Raw genomic sequence first — 16,559 nt, forward strand, 5'->3', positions numbered from 1 at the left:
ACATCTGTGGCACCCACCGTCACGAAGAGCCCTGACAGCCGGGGGTATACTGCACAGCCGTGGCTGTCCCACTGGCCAGCAGCAGCCTCAGGAGGGGAGGGCAGGGGGGAGAGGCGAGTGTGTGTCCCTCCCACCGCCTCGCCACCTTTCAGGAAGGAGTAGGGTCTCTTTGCCCCACCAGGTACAAGAGGCCCTTTGCTCGGCTCTCAGCTACCAGCATGGCCTACACAAGGGAGCCAGCCCGGCTCTGGGCGGGCACCATGACAGGGACAGCCCCGATCCGCTCCAGTGTGGCCTGGCTGACGGCATAGGAGCGGGTGTGCGGCAGCCGTGGCTTCCTGCTGACCGAGCCGTTGCTCCGGATCACCTCCTGAGGGGATGGCGCCGTGCTGGCCGTCACCACCAGCGTCTTAGGGGGAGCCGGGGATGGATGGCCACCGTTGGCATAGACAGGGCGGGTGCTCGTGCTGCCCGAGCGGGAGAAGGGGGGCTGGTGGGCATCGTTGCTGTTGCTGAAGCGGGTGAAGGAGTCTGTGGCGTGATTGGCTTTGGGGTCATTCCAGTAGCGGCTGTTGTAGGTGTTGGAGGAAGTGAGGGTGTCGTTCTCCGATGAGGACGCATCGGCGTGGAATGTCTTTGTGGCAGAGGAGCATTTGGGTGGCAGATCGTCCTCCCTGGAAAGGAAAGGGTGTGATGGCACATGGAGGATGATACCCCACTTGCCCAACGCCCCCCCCACCACACCCTCCTGGGGTCAACACCATCAGTTCAAGGTAAAGGACAGCACTAACATGAACCAGCATTGCTCCTCGGCCCGTTTGCTCATCCCTCTTTGCAGGACCCGCCTCTGTGCACATTATTTTCTCTGTATGCCTACTACTGAGGCAAACGACTCACACTCATGTGGCTAGAGGGGCAAAACCAGTAGTTGTCACAGCCACTGGTACTTCACAGGCAGTCAGTATGACTATACAACTAATGGAGCTCATCCTCAGGGCAGCTGCAGGAAGCTACTAGAGGGAAAAAATGTGCTGTAACAATAGAGAAGATCACAGTTATATCTCCAGAGCTTTTCAGCTATCACTGTCTGGTATCATGAGTCAAAATCCCCACCACATCACTCTCCTACAGAGCTAATAACATCAGGTCAAAGCTCTCAATAATGGCAGAAACTGAAAAAATAATCTGTCATTATCATCGTTCATTTGCTCCCTCTGTTTTCTGAACATTTATAGACATCTTCCCCTGGCCCAGGGGAACACACCCAGAATTAGCAAGAGTGAGATTTCTGATTGCCTTCCTGCCAGCTTCTGATTTTGCTGGGCAATCAGAGGTCCCCTGCTACCAGCTCTCCCTGACCCTTACCTTATCTCATTAGGAATCTCCTCCTCTTCTTCTTCTTTGTGTTTATTTTTCCAGTAAAACAGTGCCACGGCCACCAACACAATGCAAACAACGAGCACAACGGCACCTGTGGCCACTGCTCCTGCAATCAGGCCGATGCTCTGGGGGTGGGCTGTGGGGATGATTGAACAGAGAATGGAGAAGAAATCAGGCCTAGGCTGTGGCCATCCATGAACATTTGAAGCTACTGTGGCTTGGGAGGGGAGAAAGGTGATGTCCCCATTCCAGGGCACAACGATCTTCTGATAGAGAGGCATATGGTGGCTCACAGCAAATATGGTTACACACTTTACTGTCACAAGACAGAAGCAGGTGGCCAAGCCTCCCTTGGCAAAATACTTACGTTCAATGACTTGCAGGTCCAGAAGGCAAGTGCTGGTTCCAATGGCATTTGAAGCCACACATTGGTAAAGACCTGAGGACACAGTGCTGATATTTCGGAGAGTGACAGTGCCCTGGACTTGGTCTAGTCAGAGAGAAAAGAAGGATTTAAATCCCTCCCCCCCCCTTGAGGAAAACCATGAAAAGGCAAAGCCAGCAAATAGAGAATTTTGGTGAGAGACTCTTAAGAGAAAAATAAATTAGGAAATAACCTTGAGATGGAAGCATTGTGCCCGCACGAACATAAACACACAGACAAGATTAGGTCTTAAGGAGCTTACACTAGATGTTTCTTTTGCTTCTTACAGATGAATTTCTGCAAATGAAAGCTTGGGACTCTCAGCATTGTGTGAGAAAAGGCAGGAAAGAAGAGATGTGCAATTACCTATACCCAGATCTAGCTGCTAAATTCAATCTTGCCCTGCAGAACCCCTGTTCTCCCATCCCTGGGCTCCCCACCCCTTGCTCTGCCAATTTTCCTCATTCCTGAATTGTATAGAACTAAAATGCTTGCATATTCTTAAAATACAGCAAGATAAAGGGAAAAAGTACAGCCATCACTACTTGGTCAGGACAGCTAGACTAAGAAATCTTATGGATGGGACTTGGGGCTGGGCAACACCCAGTCTGATCAGAGTCTTGTTTTTACAGACATCTGAAAGGCAGCTCTGGAAGTAACTTATTGGAGAACAGTGACCTCAGTGTAAGAAGCTGGCAGTGTTTTCCTGGGATGCTTCTGCCTCCCTTCTCCTGTTTTCCAATCTATAAGCCTTTCATTTGGTTTAAAGTGCAGCTGAAATTTCCAGCCACAGGCCAACATCTGGCAACCATGTTCTCTCTCCCATGCAAACAGACCCTTGTTCCTCAATGGGGAATGTGTTTCTGTATCAAGAAACCATGAAAATTTAAGTGGCTGCTGAAGGGTAACTAGTCCACCATGGGCTCTAGGAATCTTCGCTCCAATAAAGTGACCGTGCAAGTGATGGCAGACATTCAACAAGCAACGCCACCTCTGGCAGCTCAAACAAAGGAAAGCCCAGGCTGTCACCTGGGAAATAAGAGGATAATCAACAGAACGAGCACCTTGTGTGGCAGTTGGGGGCAACTTGGGAACATTGTCCAGTTTCTCCCAGAGGTATGTTGGCCGGGGTATGCCTTCTTCTGAGCTGCAGGTCAGTGTGATATCGCTGCCCACGTCCAAGGACCCCTGGATTCTGCAAAGCGGGGCAGAAGGAGGAACTGCGAAAGAAGAGGGGAAGGTGACAGCAGATCAGGAAATACGACCAAGCAGTAGAGTGCAGGCTCTTTCTGGACACACGCTACTGGGGAAAGCAAGGACACTGGCATGAGCTGACAAGGGGACAAGAGGGAGGCAGCAGACAAGAACCCATTAAGGTTTGGGGGGTGACAATTCACAAAGATTCCTGATCAACCAGCCCATCAAGGTTACAGACTACTGCTAACTTTCACAGGACCCAGTTCTCTTAGATCCCTCCCTAGAGAAGGTGCACATTTCTGGTTTTGAGACAGCAAGGGTGGCGAGAGCTAACAGAGCTGCAGACAGAATTTGTTGTGATTGTGTTTTGCTTTCATATCCCTATGATGGCACACACTCTGGAGTGTTTAACATCCTACGGAGCATCCAGTACTAATTACTTTCATGAAAAGGAAGCAAAGATCTGAAGTAATTCTCTTCTGTTGCTATGCACAAAACTCTGACGGTCCCTTCAGCTCTCCAGGATGCCCTCGTACTTTATTCATGCTTCTTTGCAACTCCACATCACAGTGCTGCCACAAAAGCTTTCTCTCCACCAGATTTTAAAACTCCATTGTATGCTACCTGCATATGAAGGCTATGTGCCCCCAAAACTCCCACAATACCCACAAAGCCCATCCCTCACCACAGGAGGTCCATGGGCTCCAATGCATACACTACCATGTTGCTCTGCTATGATGCACAATCATGCACAGAGGATCCCCTTGTCCCTGTTCCTCCCCTCTCCCCCATTATACCAATAAACACACCCAAGACAGTAAGCCCAATGACTCCAATATTCCTGACGCCTCGGTCGGGAAGATTGTTGACCAAACACTGGTATGTGCCAGTATCCGATAGCTGAGTGTTGTTGATGAAGATGGAGGCACTGGTGGTTGGCATTGTCACAGCAAACCCCACTCGCCCATAGAACTGGGGTGCACCACCAAAGATCTGACCCCCTTGGTAGAGAATAACCTGGAAAAGAAAGGAAGGCTCAAACAACACTCTGCAGGAGCTGAGCAAGGAGGAAGAATAGCAAGTAAAACATGGGCTTCCAAAGCTGAAAGGACCAGTTCCTAAAGGATCTCTAAATAACAAGACCTCAATATACAGTTGTCCCAGGCAGACCCATCCTAGCAGAGGAGTTTTCTCTAAAAGAGGAACACACTCTGTAGCCCATTTTATGTCAATAAAAATGTTCACAAAAATAACAGACCAGATAGACACAAAAGTCTTCTGGCATAGCTGGATTTGCAATAGCAGCCTGCTTCGTTTAATAGTCATTACCCATCTGGACAGGATCAACATAGAGAAGCAGAGACTCTCTGCAGGTCGCTGAGTACTTTGTTGGAAAGCATCCACCCAGCAGACAGTATGATTTTGAGTCTCAGACAGTAAGATCCTGCCATGATTTGACACTGCTTACTGAAGATCATTGGGATGAACTGAATGACAGGCAGTGAAACACTTGAACCTGCACAGCCTCTAACAGTCAAATGGCTTATATAGCAGTCTGTACTCAGACCAAGTCCCTGAGAAGTTAAGTACTCTTCAGTGCAGGTTCTCACAACTGAACACCAAATGTGTTGGGGGCAGCATGACCCAAGGGAGATGTATTTCAGAGCAGTGACATTCTTCTGGTGTCAGAATATGTGGGCAAAAAATCAGGTCAGCAGATCTCAGGTTACGATTCTTATGCCCACCACAACAGACTCTCATGTCATGTAATGCTCATAAGAATGGACTTGCATAAGCAAAAGACAGTGAAACAGTAAAAAGGGAAGTAAAAGTGGAGATGAGTCTACGAAAGGCCATGTGTTATGGCACATTTTACATAGATTTCACAGGTTTAAGCCTGCAGCTGCTCCCAGGTCCTCCAGATCCTTATCTAGTGCACTAAAACCTGGATTACATCTCCTGTGCTCTTTTGAACACACAAACCACCAGAGGTCCAGGGCAGCAAGTAACATCAGTATCACATACACTTGCCCCAGTTGTGCATCCAGCCAAGGCAGCCAAGGACACAGTGCGCATCAGTTAACAAAGCATTGAAGAAATCAGATTCATGTAAGATCCAGAGGGCATGTTCAGCAATGAAGGGACACTGCAGTTCTGGGACAGAGACTCGGTATTGTAAAGGGTCTATGTCCAGATCAGCATGAAAAGGGTGAGGAAAAGGAAAGCCCCAAAGAAATACGTGCTCCAGTAAGAAAGGACCTACCTGTTGAGGCTGGTTGGCGTTAGAAAGAGGAATGACCATCCAGATGACATTAAGGTTGGTGAGAGCAGCGTTAGTGGTGAAGGTGCAGGGCAGTACTGCTGTCTGGCCTCGGGCAACCTGGATACTCCCCGAACTGACTGACACCTCCAGAGGACACACCAGACCTTGAAAGAGAATGACACCCAGTTTAAGCATTTCAGGAGAAGGATATCCAGTTCAAGCACTGCAGGTGGCCCATACACTTGCAGGTCATGACTGCAGCATCCTGTTGTCACACAATCCTTACCTTAAAAATTACCTCAGGCTAAGAAGAATTCGATTCCTCCCTCAACAGATCAGGCTGCTTTCATGCAGACCTTTTTCACAGGCAAATGCAGATAGGCAGCCCTTCTAAGTGAGAGCACTCTAGTTTCAGAGCCTCTGAAAACAACAGGTTTTGTTTTGGTGACAAGGAAAGAACTGTAAGAGCAGCCAAGCTGTGTCTAAGAGATAATGAAATATGTTTTCAAACCCATCAATCTTAATGATACCCAACATCATTGAAACAGAAAAGGAAACTGCATTCTAAAAGTCTTCACCGATGGGTAAGAAGAAACACAGTTTCCCGCCCAGTTCTACACTTCATAAAGTCCAGCATGAGCAGAAAATACTAGTGCTATTTTTAATTTAAAGGGTTAAAAATCTAAATCTTTTCCAGTCCAGGTATTTATATCTAGCTTGTGAAAAATGACTACTGATAATGGAGGATCTCATTAAATCTCATTTATTTTCCAGCTTTTCCACCATTCACTTCTTTGCATTCCATGCAGACTGGACAGGGCTTAAAGCCTGATAAGCCCCAGCTTCCCAGCGCAGCAGCTCAAGGCAGCATTTTTTAGACTGCAGGTCACACAGGGAAATATCTCCATTCCTACTGCTGAAATCTTGTCAAATGAAACTAACCAAGGAGTCATCACCATGGTTTTGAGTGGCACTAAAATTCTTTAAACTATTTTTCCCCACAAAATCAAAATACTGACCACAAAAAACATCTCCCTGTATGACGGCTCACTATCTTCTTGTTCAAAGCATGTGGGAGGCTTCTGGAGGAGAAGGCAAGTAGTTTTCAAGTTCCAAGGCAATATCAGAATATTGCTAGCACCCAGATGTAGTCTGTGGACCGCCCTATTCTCTTTCTGACTCCAGGAACTACGAAGAAATCAAAAAGGCTAATTTCTGAGAAAATGGTGAGTGGTCTCCTGCACACTAGTCTGCTGGGATCCTTTCCAGCCTACCTAATGGAGAGATGGGGCACTCAAGGACTGGAAGCACTGAGCTTCAGATGTTATGGAAGCACTGAGCTACAGATGCTATAGATTCAATGTTTCTAGCATCTGAACAGCTTGTGATGAGTTCCTGGGTTTGGACTGACTGTTCTGGAGCTGCAATAACCCAGGACCTTGCAAATCCTCAGCAACCTCCTCCGAACTTTCATTTCCTCCCACCTGCAAAGCCCCAGGTAGTTCAGAGAGGCTTGGAATTGCTTCACCACAGAGCCAGACAAAATGCCGTTTTAATCTCTCCAAGTGAAATTCATTAATTTCTTACTTTGCAGGGAAAAACCCAAGTCTGACTTTCCTCACGGCCCTGGAACATATTTAAAAATACGCAACATTTCGGAATTTCCTAGGGAAACAGTTCATTTCTGTTGCTAACACCTCAGAGAATTAGGTGCCTGGATGAGGAACAGCTGGTGAAAGCTTAATCCATCAATCTCCTACGCAGGGCTGTCAGCAGCAAGCGGAAGTAAATAATTTAAAGAGCCAGTAATAAGCATTACCTTTATTACAAGGCATCTGCCTTCCAGTTGCATCTCTAGTCAACAGACTGGGAATGGTTTTGGACCCCTCGTTTGCTTACGGCTGTCCAGGCAGTGGCAGTAGCCCAAAACCCAAAAGTTATCCATGTCAATTTGAAGATGTCTCTTACTGAATACAACCCTGAGAAGGGTTTGTCTTTTCTGCAGGCCTAAATTTGAAGGCTACCTTGCCATGACTGCTCATCCAGTCTAGCATCGTCCATGTGCCAAACAGTGTGCAGGGAATCACAATAGTTTGGACATTTAATGGATTAACCTCTCTCTCCCCAACATAGTGCAGAAAGCTCTTCTGCCATGTTCAGTGTAGATTTAGTGAGATGCCCAACTACTCATCTGATTTGGAATAGCAACATGTATATGTTCTTCAGCCCCATCCACTTTCCCCTCCAAGAAAAATCCACAAATCCACATTTGTGTCATTCAGAAAAAGTAATACTTAAGTGTGAGTCTTCACTAATAGCAAATTTACTGGAAAAGTTAGAGTTCACAGTCTGCATTGCAGTCAGTTACATCCATCACTCAGTCATCAAGATGATGTGATTTTCATACCTAACCACCCTCTTGCTACTCCTAATATTTACTATTAGTTGATTGTAAACATCCTGTAGAATAATAAAAACACTAAACTAGAACATGCTTAATTTCTTCGCTGTAAAAATAATTTTCAGTACATTTGAGAATTTCCCAGTCTACTTATGAACAAAAGGAAAGAAAACACATAATATTCCCTTTGCTCTGACAGCACCCTACTCTCACCCTGCAGCACCCCACAGCCCCTATAATCTCCTCTCCATTTCAAGTCACCTCAGCATCCCTTTTAATTTGCATGCCATGGAGTGGTTTCGGCAGGGGGTGGGGCACTAATGAAAAGCTGAGGTCCCTGTCCATTCCTCTTGCCAAGGAGAGCTGCTCTGAACCTGACATGCAAGATGACCACTCCCCCACACCATGCTGTCCTGTCTTGTTAAACCACCTGGCAAGCCAGCTCCTCAGACTTGCCTTTGCCTCGTGCATCCCAGGGCCTGTCAGCTGCTCTTTGGCCCGGGATGCACACAAGGCAGGCAGTACTTAAAGACAAGGACTCATTTTGTCAAGTTAAGTGGCATCTGCAGGGCTACAGCTGGGGAAAACACAACCATTTCTGACAAGTAAGCTCAAACAAGGCGACAGGAGAGTCAGGAGACCAAATGTAGGTAAAATTCTCTTCCACCACCATAAACAGGGGGGTAGGCTGGTGTGTTAACACAGCACCAGGGGGGCATGACTACAACACGACTCCTCTCCCAGGTAGACAGCTGAAAGAGCAAAGATCAAATCATTTTCAGAAGCTACAACATCTTTCTTTGTATCTCAGACTTCTAAAAAATGTAACACACTTACAAATGCCCTTGCCTATCTATGCAAGTATCTATGTGACTGCCTCCTTCCACACCAATAGTCATGGGCCAAAACACAGGTGGATGCACACAAAGCCACATACACTTATAAACGTGTATGCCCAGGAAGACATCTAGTAAGAAAACTCAACCAAATGATACGTGATTAAACATTTCAAAATTAGTAGTTGCAAAAATGTGGCTCTGCATTAATGCAAAAGGAGGGAGGCAGGGGAAAGAGGGAGGAAGAAATTTCAAATTTAGCATACCTGTTGGGTTAAGGATTTTTCAATGCAGCCTAAGGAATGAGGACTTGAATCCCCTTGGGTAGATATAAATGCAAATATAGATATATGCACACACATACAGCCCAGTCTACTAAACAAAATTACACATAAGAGGTCAGAAAAATCAAGAAAAGGATGTGGTAAAGGGTCTCCTTTTGCAAAGGTACATAATCCAGGTCCTTTCTAAGCATTCAGAGAAGTTTAATGACTTATGAGAGACAAGAAGAATCGATCACCACCAAATTGTCTCATAGAATTGGATTACAATAGCCATTATACCCTCTCTTGTATGTGCACTCTACTCCTTACTTAGTAATTAAGCATCCCTGTAAGCAGCATGCCTGGAGGAAGAGCAGGGTACACCACTGTCAGCAGAAAGAGGAATGGGCCCTTCCTGTACGTAGGACACTTTGATCTTAGCTTGATTCAGCAAACGGCTTTCTCCTTTGATGCCGATGCAGCAAGCTCCCATCACTAATTAGAATGGATGCTCCATTTTTTTGTCCCCTATCAGGAAACCAGCCAGCAGAACAATGTTCTGGTTACAGAGGCTCTTTTCGAGTCTCTTCATATTTCCAGGACCAAGTAATTATTCTGTCAACAGATCACTCTCATTTCATTTTGGATGGCTCACTACTGCGTTTGTAAGTAGCACACTCTGCTCCCTCCCTTGCATATGTGAAGGAGTCCATGTAGACAGTTCATACAGCATGACACAAGCATGTAGGACCCTCAACCAGCATTTTCCTACTTGCTGGGTATGAGGAGGAAGCGGATGCTGCCACATGTTTGCTAGCTGCCCTACAAGGGTACAAGCCTGAGAGGCTTCAGAATATATCAGATGCAGTTAAGCTGAAAAATATGGGCACATCTTAGCACTTTGACTCATACTAAGTTGACTGAAAATGTTCCCAGCTCACACTCACTGCCACACCTCTCTGCCAGAGATCACCAGCAAGACCAGCAAATTACTTTGGCTGACAGGCCTGTGAGTGAAGTGAGGACTTCCACCACCATCACTTCACATCAATAGGCCAGATTATAACATGAACAATCACCAGTCCATATCACCATGATGACAGACAGTCACAGACCACAATGGCCTCAGAGGCTGTGACTTCAGGAAGCACTGCGGTCACACCATTGAAATTGTGCTAAGGGCACATCCTCCTCTGATGCTGGATCACCCCCAGCACCTGGTTTTCAGAGGCAACCATGCTCAGTGAGATATTTGGGTTGCAATATTATGTACAGAAAGGGTCCTTCCCTGCTGTGATTAGCTTAGGAGTCTTGATCTCCCAGGACCACAGAAAAACAGACATTTCTTTGGAGGGTCATTCATACCATGAAAATCAAGCTCCTGCCCTGCCTCACCTTCTGGAGGACGCTCTCTGCTTTGCAAGTACCCCCAAGAACTGTTGGCAAGTCAGCAGCTTTTGGCACCTGCTAGCAGCAACCTCCTGATTCTCAACAGCATGGAAGCCAGGCTAGCACAACTTTGCATATGCAGAGGCCAACATACAGGTTCATTCTGCAGTGCTGGCAAGCCAGGGAATCAAACAGCCAGGGGAGAAAGGAGGGAGGGAGGTGTGAAAGGGATTTAAAAAAACTCATCTGCGTGCATTCTGCATCTCCAGCCCTCATGGGAAAATGTGCAGAAATGTGCACGGCTGGGGGGAAATGAGAATAAATCCTCAGGCCATATCATCTTGCATCCAAGACCCAGGGAATGGCTCCCCCCTGTCCCTGCGCAATTACCAATCCTGTTGCCACGTGCTGGGGAAGATGCCTTTGGCAGTATGGCATTTTGCATCCCTTGTTAGAGAGGCAAAGATGAGGGCACTCAAAAGTTTCAAGAAGAGGGTAGGAACATAATGTACATTCTGGCAACTGCAGGCAACAGAGGGAGTAACTGCAGAGCAGTCTTTTTCCTGAGATGAAAGGAAAACAAGTCGCTGTGCCTTTGGCCTGCCTCACATCTCTGAGTCTGGGACAAAGCTGCCTTCTGTGCTAAAGAGAAATGTCTTCCACCCCAAATGAGCTGAGGTACATTGCCGACTCAACATACTGAGCAGCAGCAAAACCTACAGCCCAGGAAGGAGAGACTCACAGCTGGAGGAGACAGTAACAGATGCAGGGCGTACTTCTGCCACAGGACCTGCTGGTGCAGCAACCATTCAAAAGCCCCTGAAGGAGCTTGACTTGCAGTTGCAAGCACTGGTAACATTGAAGTTATCCAGCATGATATGACAGCATCCAAACAGGCTGCTCAACAAGCTGTCTGAGTGCTGGTCTTGCCCATTCTCACCAGGGACTGAGTATCCTCCTGTCATTCTAGACATGCTACACTTACTAGTTCAGAATCTAACCAACCGAAAGCAGTATTTACCCAGCCTAGGGTCTGAAGGCAGCTTGCAGTAGACTCCACCATGCCTGTGGAATCAGCGTCACTAAGCACTCCAGTGGAGCACAGATCTGAGTTAATGCCCAGATAGGGTGAATTATTTCCAGTTTGCTAAGGAAATTCTACCATGGAAAAACTTCCAGCCTCCAAAGTCATTCTACAGGGCAAACATCTGGGACAGACGCACACTGCCACAGTAGACTGTACCCTGGGGACAGTATGCCCTAGCAGAAACTTTCCTGGAGAAGATGCTTGGCAGAGACCTCCCTGGAACAATTATACTGGGAGCAATGATAAGAAGAAGGAAGGGCTCCGTCACACTACAAGCCTTCTGCCAGCTCACAGCAAGGAGAAGGCAAACTTTGGTCCAGAGACATCAGCACAGTGATTGCCTCTGTGCCCCAGTTTGTGGGTACATGTTACGCAGGTGCTACAGGGAGCCTTGTCAGAGAGCCTGCGGGGCACACTGAGGATACCCAAGATAATATCATGGTTCTGCCAGAAAAGAGGGACAGAGACTTTCTAGCATAGCTCCTCCTCAAGACACAATCAATACTGCCTAAGCCACTCCCAACAGAAGTTTGTCTAATTTAGTCTTTAAAGCCCCAAACAATGTCTGTACTGTGCAGCACAGCTTAGCAGTCTGGTCCAGTACTCAGCAGCCCCTGCTTTCTTGTAATTCCCAGAGCTCTCACCAGTGGTGCCTCTGGGACCCTGCCCTTCTCTCTCTGCCACCCAGCCATACAAGTCACACTTGTCAACCTTGTCCCTTCCCCTTGCTTTGTCCAGCTCTTTCTGCACTAGCCTCATCACAATGATGGACAAGTACGTAGCTCAGAGCTAAAAAAAGAAGTAGTTATTTGACAGAGTTCGGCCATTTTGTTCTCTGAAACAGCTGCATCCAACTTCAAGTATCTCACATACCAGCCTGAGAATTTACTGGGAGTTAAGCCCATTCACTTTACTTGATGATATCCCAAAATAAGGCTCATGCTGGCTCTTTCTGGCGCACAGGTTTAGCAATGGGATAGTAACCTGACAGCGTATAAGGCAAAATAATTTCCAACTCTTTCCTTCCTATCTTTGCTGGCTCTGCGGGACAGACTGGAACAAACAGCAGGAGAACTATGACATCTAGCATGGTTTTAGAGCTAGATTTCCGTAACACAGGTGTTAAACCTACACTGATGCTCTTTTCCTCTGAAGCATACACAGTGTTACTCTCCCTCTAAAATGCAGGTCAAAAGCCAAGTTAACCTCTAAGCACCTTTATCCCTGGAGAAATCATTTGGCACAACTGGTGGTATCCAGTCATCCCTCCAGCATGGAGCCTCACAAGTAAACAGATTCATTGTACCACAGTAAGAGTAATCTCAGGATTGCTGCCCACCCTGTAGGATATGCGGGCTAGCAGACACTAGTCCAGGGAGAAAACACAATGTCAGGGTCTTGAACTTAAGCCCTGCAGCTTTTCTTGCGAAGTACTAGACCAGCTGATCAGGGACATTTTGCTGCCTGTAAATCTGCTGATCCCACCGACCCTTCTCCCTTACCATTTATAACCTCATCTGAACTGGACAGAAAGCTAAGAGTGAAACTTCCTGCTGACCCACTCTGCTCTGGCCTCAGCTGTTGGTGTGGTGAATAGAAGTCACTACCACTGCTGCCATCCTCCCTTTAGAAATAGGTCTTTCTCTGCAGGCCAGCTGGGAGGAGGATATCAAATAACTGTCTGATTGAGATGACATGGAGCACATCTCCCTGCCCCTGACCTCCCCAACCTGCAGCTGTAGGGGGGATGAAAACTAGACTTTAAGAACAAAAAACAGCAGGGAAGCTTTCAGCTATACATACTTCAAGAATGGTGTCCGTTCCCTCCTATGTCCTTGTCAGAAGAGCTGGGCTAGCTCTTGCAGGGGTGGAAAAGGGGCTCTCATAACACACTGAGGAAATGTGATTCCTTCCCCATTTCTGGCACAGACTCCCTGGGTCCTGCTGAGCAAGTCAGTCAGCTCCAGGCATCCCCAGAGGGTCTCCGGTAGTGCGAGATCCTCATTTGCTCAGGGTTAGACCTCAAGGGTTTGATTTGCTGAACTGCTGAGCATTCAAACGTGCTAGGAAAATCGAGAGGGGCTGTGCTTTCCATGTAGCAGAGATCACATTATGTTAAGCTTTCTTGTGTAACCTGAACGGTGCTCTTCCAACAGATCTTAATGCTTGTGTTTCATTAGTAACAGTCTCAAAATGAAAAAGAAGTTTTTGAACTGCGAGAAGAGCATAGTGTTAGAGCAGCTTGCTAACATGTACAAAGTGCGAACAAGAACCCAAATCTGGTTCACAGATACCTTGCTGATAGCAGGGTCAGGGGCCCAATAACCCAAATGGTCCTTTCCAATTCTGGACTCCTGCTGTGCTCCCAGTACTGGCTTCTGTTTTGTGTCTTTCTCCAGCCTGGTTGGAGCTGCCAGGAGAGATATCTTCTTTGCAGCCCCTGCCGGCTGCAATTGTTGTCTTGCATCTCTGCTGTCTCAAATGCAGTATGCATGCAAGTTAGAGATTAAAAAACAACTGCATTTCATTATAGCAAGATTGTAAAAATAGGAAGAGACATTGATAGCAATAAAAATAGCATCTACAATGACATTAGCTAGGATAAAACTAATCAATCGCTGTGCTCTGGGGCATGCATTAATCCCCTCTCCATAGTATAGTGTTGCACAATTAGGTACATTATGGAAAGTTTCATGCTCCCCTCCCATGTATGCGGCATTGGCTGGAAACAGAGACTGCTGCTATCTGAGCTGGCAGTCCTTGAATCCACAGCATTTACAGAGGACTCAAGGAGCAGCTGCACTACTGAGGTTGGGAAATTTTTTGCTTTATCAGATGAGCAAGACCAGAGGGGACCAAGAAGTCACTGAAGTGCTCACTCATTATTCTCTTGAATTGAAAGAGGGGAGGGGTGGGTAAACCTCATTAATCCCACTCTATGGGATGATTTGGTATCAACTTTTCCCATTCCTGCCTGTGCTCAGCATTGGAGTCACCAATGGCGCATCCCCCCAGCACTCAGGTGGGCAAATCAGGAGCATGCAATCTGTCTACAGAAGATGGCTGAAGGCCACAATGAGGCAGCATATTCAAGGTACAAATAGGGTGGTGTGTCCTTGCAACAGGGTGCTAGCCATTTCTTTCTCTCCTAAGGTCCTCCAGAGATGCTTGAAGCACCATTTTCCAAATCACAGGCACAGACAAGCAAGAAAGTGAAAGTTTAGCTGGGCACAGAAAGGTATCTCCCTATTCTTTGTCTTCTACAAAGCTGAGACTGGCAAACACGAACCCTCCTCCTTCACCCCTAGTCCTGTGATAGATCATCTCTGGGGAATCCTGTTACAGTAACTTGAGATGTTATCATCCTCTGCTGTTTGCCTTGTCACTCAGGACGTTATTGTCCCAAAATCAGCAAAAGCAGAAAGGAAGCTGTGCCTCCATCTCACAGCCAGGCATCAATTAGCATAACCTGCTGAGGAAGGTGTAAGGACAGGCTAACTTGCTTTGCTGTGAAAGTGGAAAGCTGCATTGTAGACGGGTCTTCCTGTTCTGCTCTCTGCTACAGTGGAGGCAGCATCCAACAGTAATGAATGTCTAGGGGTGGGAACATTTTAAATGATCGTGAGCAGTTACTTTAGCTGAAGTGACTCAGGAATGAAAGCTTATCAAATGTTCATGCAAGCACATTTAAGGTGGGAAGCTCAGCTTGAATTTGCAAAGAGCCTGCAACAACAGCTCAGAGCTGCAGACTTTCCCATTCATCTAGCTCAGATGCCAACATAAACATCCCTCATCCCTCCTCTTGATTATCTCACTGCTTGTCACAGAAAGGAAAATGAACTTTTGCCACAAAGATTTGTATCTATGTTTCCTTAAAAGAGGGAAAAGGCACAGAGTTGACTGAGAGCAGTGAAGGCATACATTGGCTTCATTCTCCTGAAGCAGGTTGCCAAACCTCACAGGAGCCAGCTCTTAACATTTGGGAAGCACCACCATGGCCAGTCACTGTCTCTGAAAGCATCCTCAAGATCCCCATGGGTATCTGTAACAACACCTGAGGCCAGCTGAGCCCACAAAATGCAAGTACAGGATGAGGCTGCATGGAATGAGATGAGAGCTGTATGTAACCTGCTCACCCCAGAGCAGGAGTCTAATTAGAGCTCTTCCCAGGATCTAAAAGCAAAAAATAGGCTTAAGTTCTCCCCCACCCATCCCATTTCTTTGCTAGTATTCTCCCAGCACAGCCCAGTCAGCAAAGATGTGTCATGCTGAGGATCAGTGCCAAGTGCTGGCAACAGCATGTGACATTGCTGACACAGCAAAGTTGTCTCCTTCGGGAGAAGATATCCACTGGTGCCTCTGCAAGAGAAATGTATCTGCTCCCAAGACTGGGGAATGGAGAGTCAGGGTTAGGAAGCTGAAATTAAAACAGGTCGGCAAAGCTCTACTAAGACACTCATTCCTATTTTCTGTTTGCCAAGCCATAAAAAATACATTAACGGCCCAGCAGCTTTGTAAATGATTTATGGTCAAAAGAATAAATTTCCTCCTTCTCTCCTGGTTAAAAAAAAAAAAATAAAAAAAAAAAAGTGCAATATTGTGATAAACTGCTTAATAAGGGAAAACAACTCGAGGTTTAAATATGTTCAATAGTACATCGAGTGGGAAGCACAGAGCCCATAAGGAATAAGATTAAAGCCCAGTAAGAGGAGCTGGCACAGAGGAAGGCAGGATCAATAGGTGGGCAGGCTGGAATATATGACTTGTGTGTAGTGGGAAGAGGCAGGAGCGCAGGGTGCAGCTGCATGGGAAAAGAGGTGGGGATGGGGGAAGGAGAACCAACTCATTGGTGACTTTTAACACTTTAACACAGAATGCACTGAGAGATATGCATTCTACATATTCCTCCACCTCCTCCTCCCATTACAGGAAAAATGCCATTGAAACACAGACTGCGAACCCACACGAGTGGGTTTTTCACCTACCCTGACACAACCATCATTAACTCTAACTCCAGCACAAATAGCTCCAACGTATGGTTGAAGTACTTTTACCCGAAACGGCAAGAGCTACGTCCATCCTTCCCCAAAAGGAGGAAGAGCAGAGGGTGATAGACAGAAAATGGACAGTGCTTTCCCTGCTAGGCACAGGTGGGATGAAGACACAGGGACACTATGCTGCGTGGCTCCCTCTCTGCAGACGACACTGACATCCTCTGGGAGTCCTCTGGTGGCTATGTGAAACCCAGACCTTGTTGGTGCTTCTGCATCTTTCAGAAATGATGAGGCAGCAAGATAACAGGAACATGATGCATCCACC

At 46.8% G+C, this 16,559-nt stretch overlaps 1 protein-coding gene across 4 annotated transcripts in view; it reads right to left on the reverse strand.

Moving 5' to 3' along the window:
- Positions 1–223: 223 nt before the first annotated feature.
- Positions 224–16,559, reverse strand: part of IGSF11 (immunoglobulin superfamily member 11) — a 107,215-nt gene continuing 90,879 nt past the window's right edge. Inside the window, exons 2-7 of one of the 4 annotated variants that reach the window (XM_086464297.1) lie at positions 5,265–5,428; positions 3,811–4,018; positions 2,869–3,024; positions 1,748–1,870; positions 1,366–1,516; positions 224–674 (exon numbers count right to left, since the gene is read on the reverse strand). In XM_086464297.1, coding sequence (XP_086320423.1) covers positions 224–674; positions 1,366–1,516; positions 1,748–1,870; positions 2,869–3,024; positions 3,811–4,018; positions 5,265–5,428 — 1,253 coding nt within the window. Of the gene's footprint in view, positions 675–1,365; positions 1,517–1,741; positions 1,871–2,868; positions 3,025–3,810; positions 4,019–5,264; positions 5,429–16,559 lie in introns of those variants that run through there. The other 3 variants (XM_086464304.1, XM_086464321.1, XM_086464313.1) reach the window with 3 other exon arrangements.

The sequence above is a fragment of the Leptosomus discolor genome, chromosome 1 (assembly GCF_034619465.1).
Source record: "Leptosomus discolor isolate bLepDis1 chromosome 1, bLepDis1.hap2, whole genome shotgun sequence".
NCBI classification, from domain to species: domain Eukaryota; kingdom Metazoa; phylum Chordata; class Aves; order Leptosomiformes; family Leptosomidae; genus Leptosomus; species Leptosomus discolor.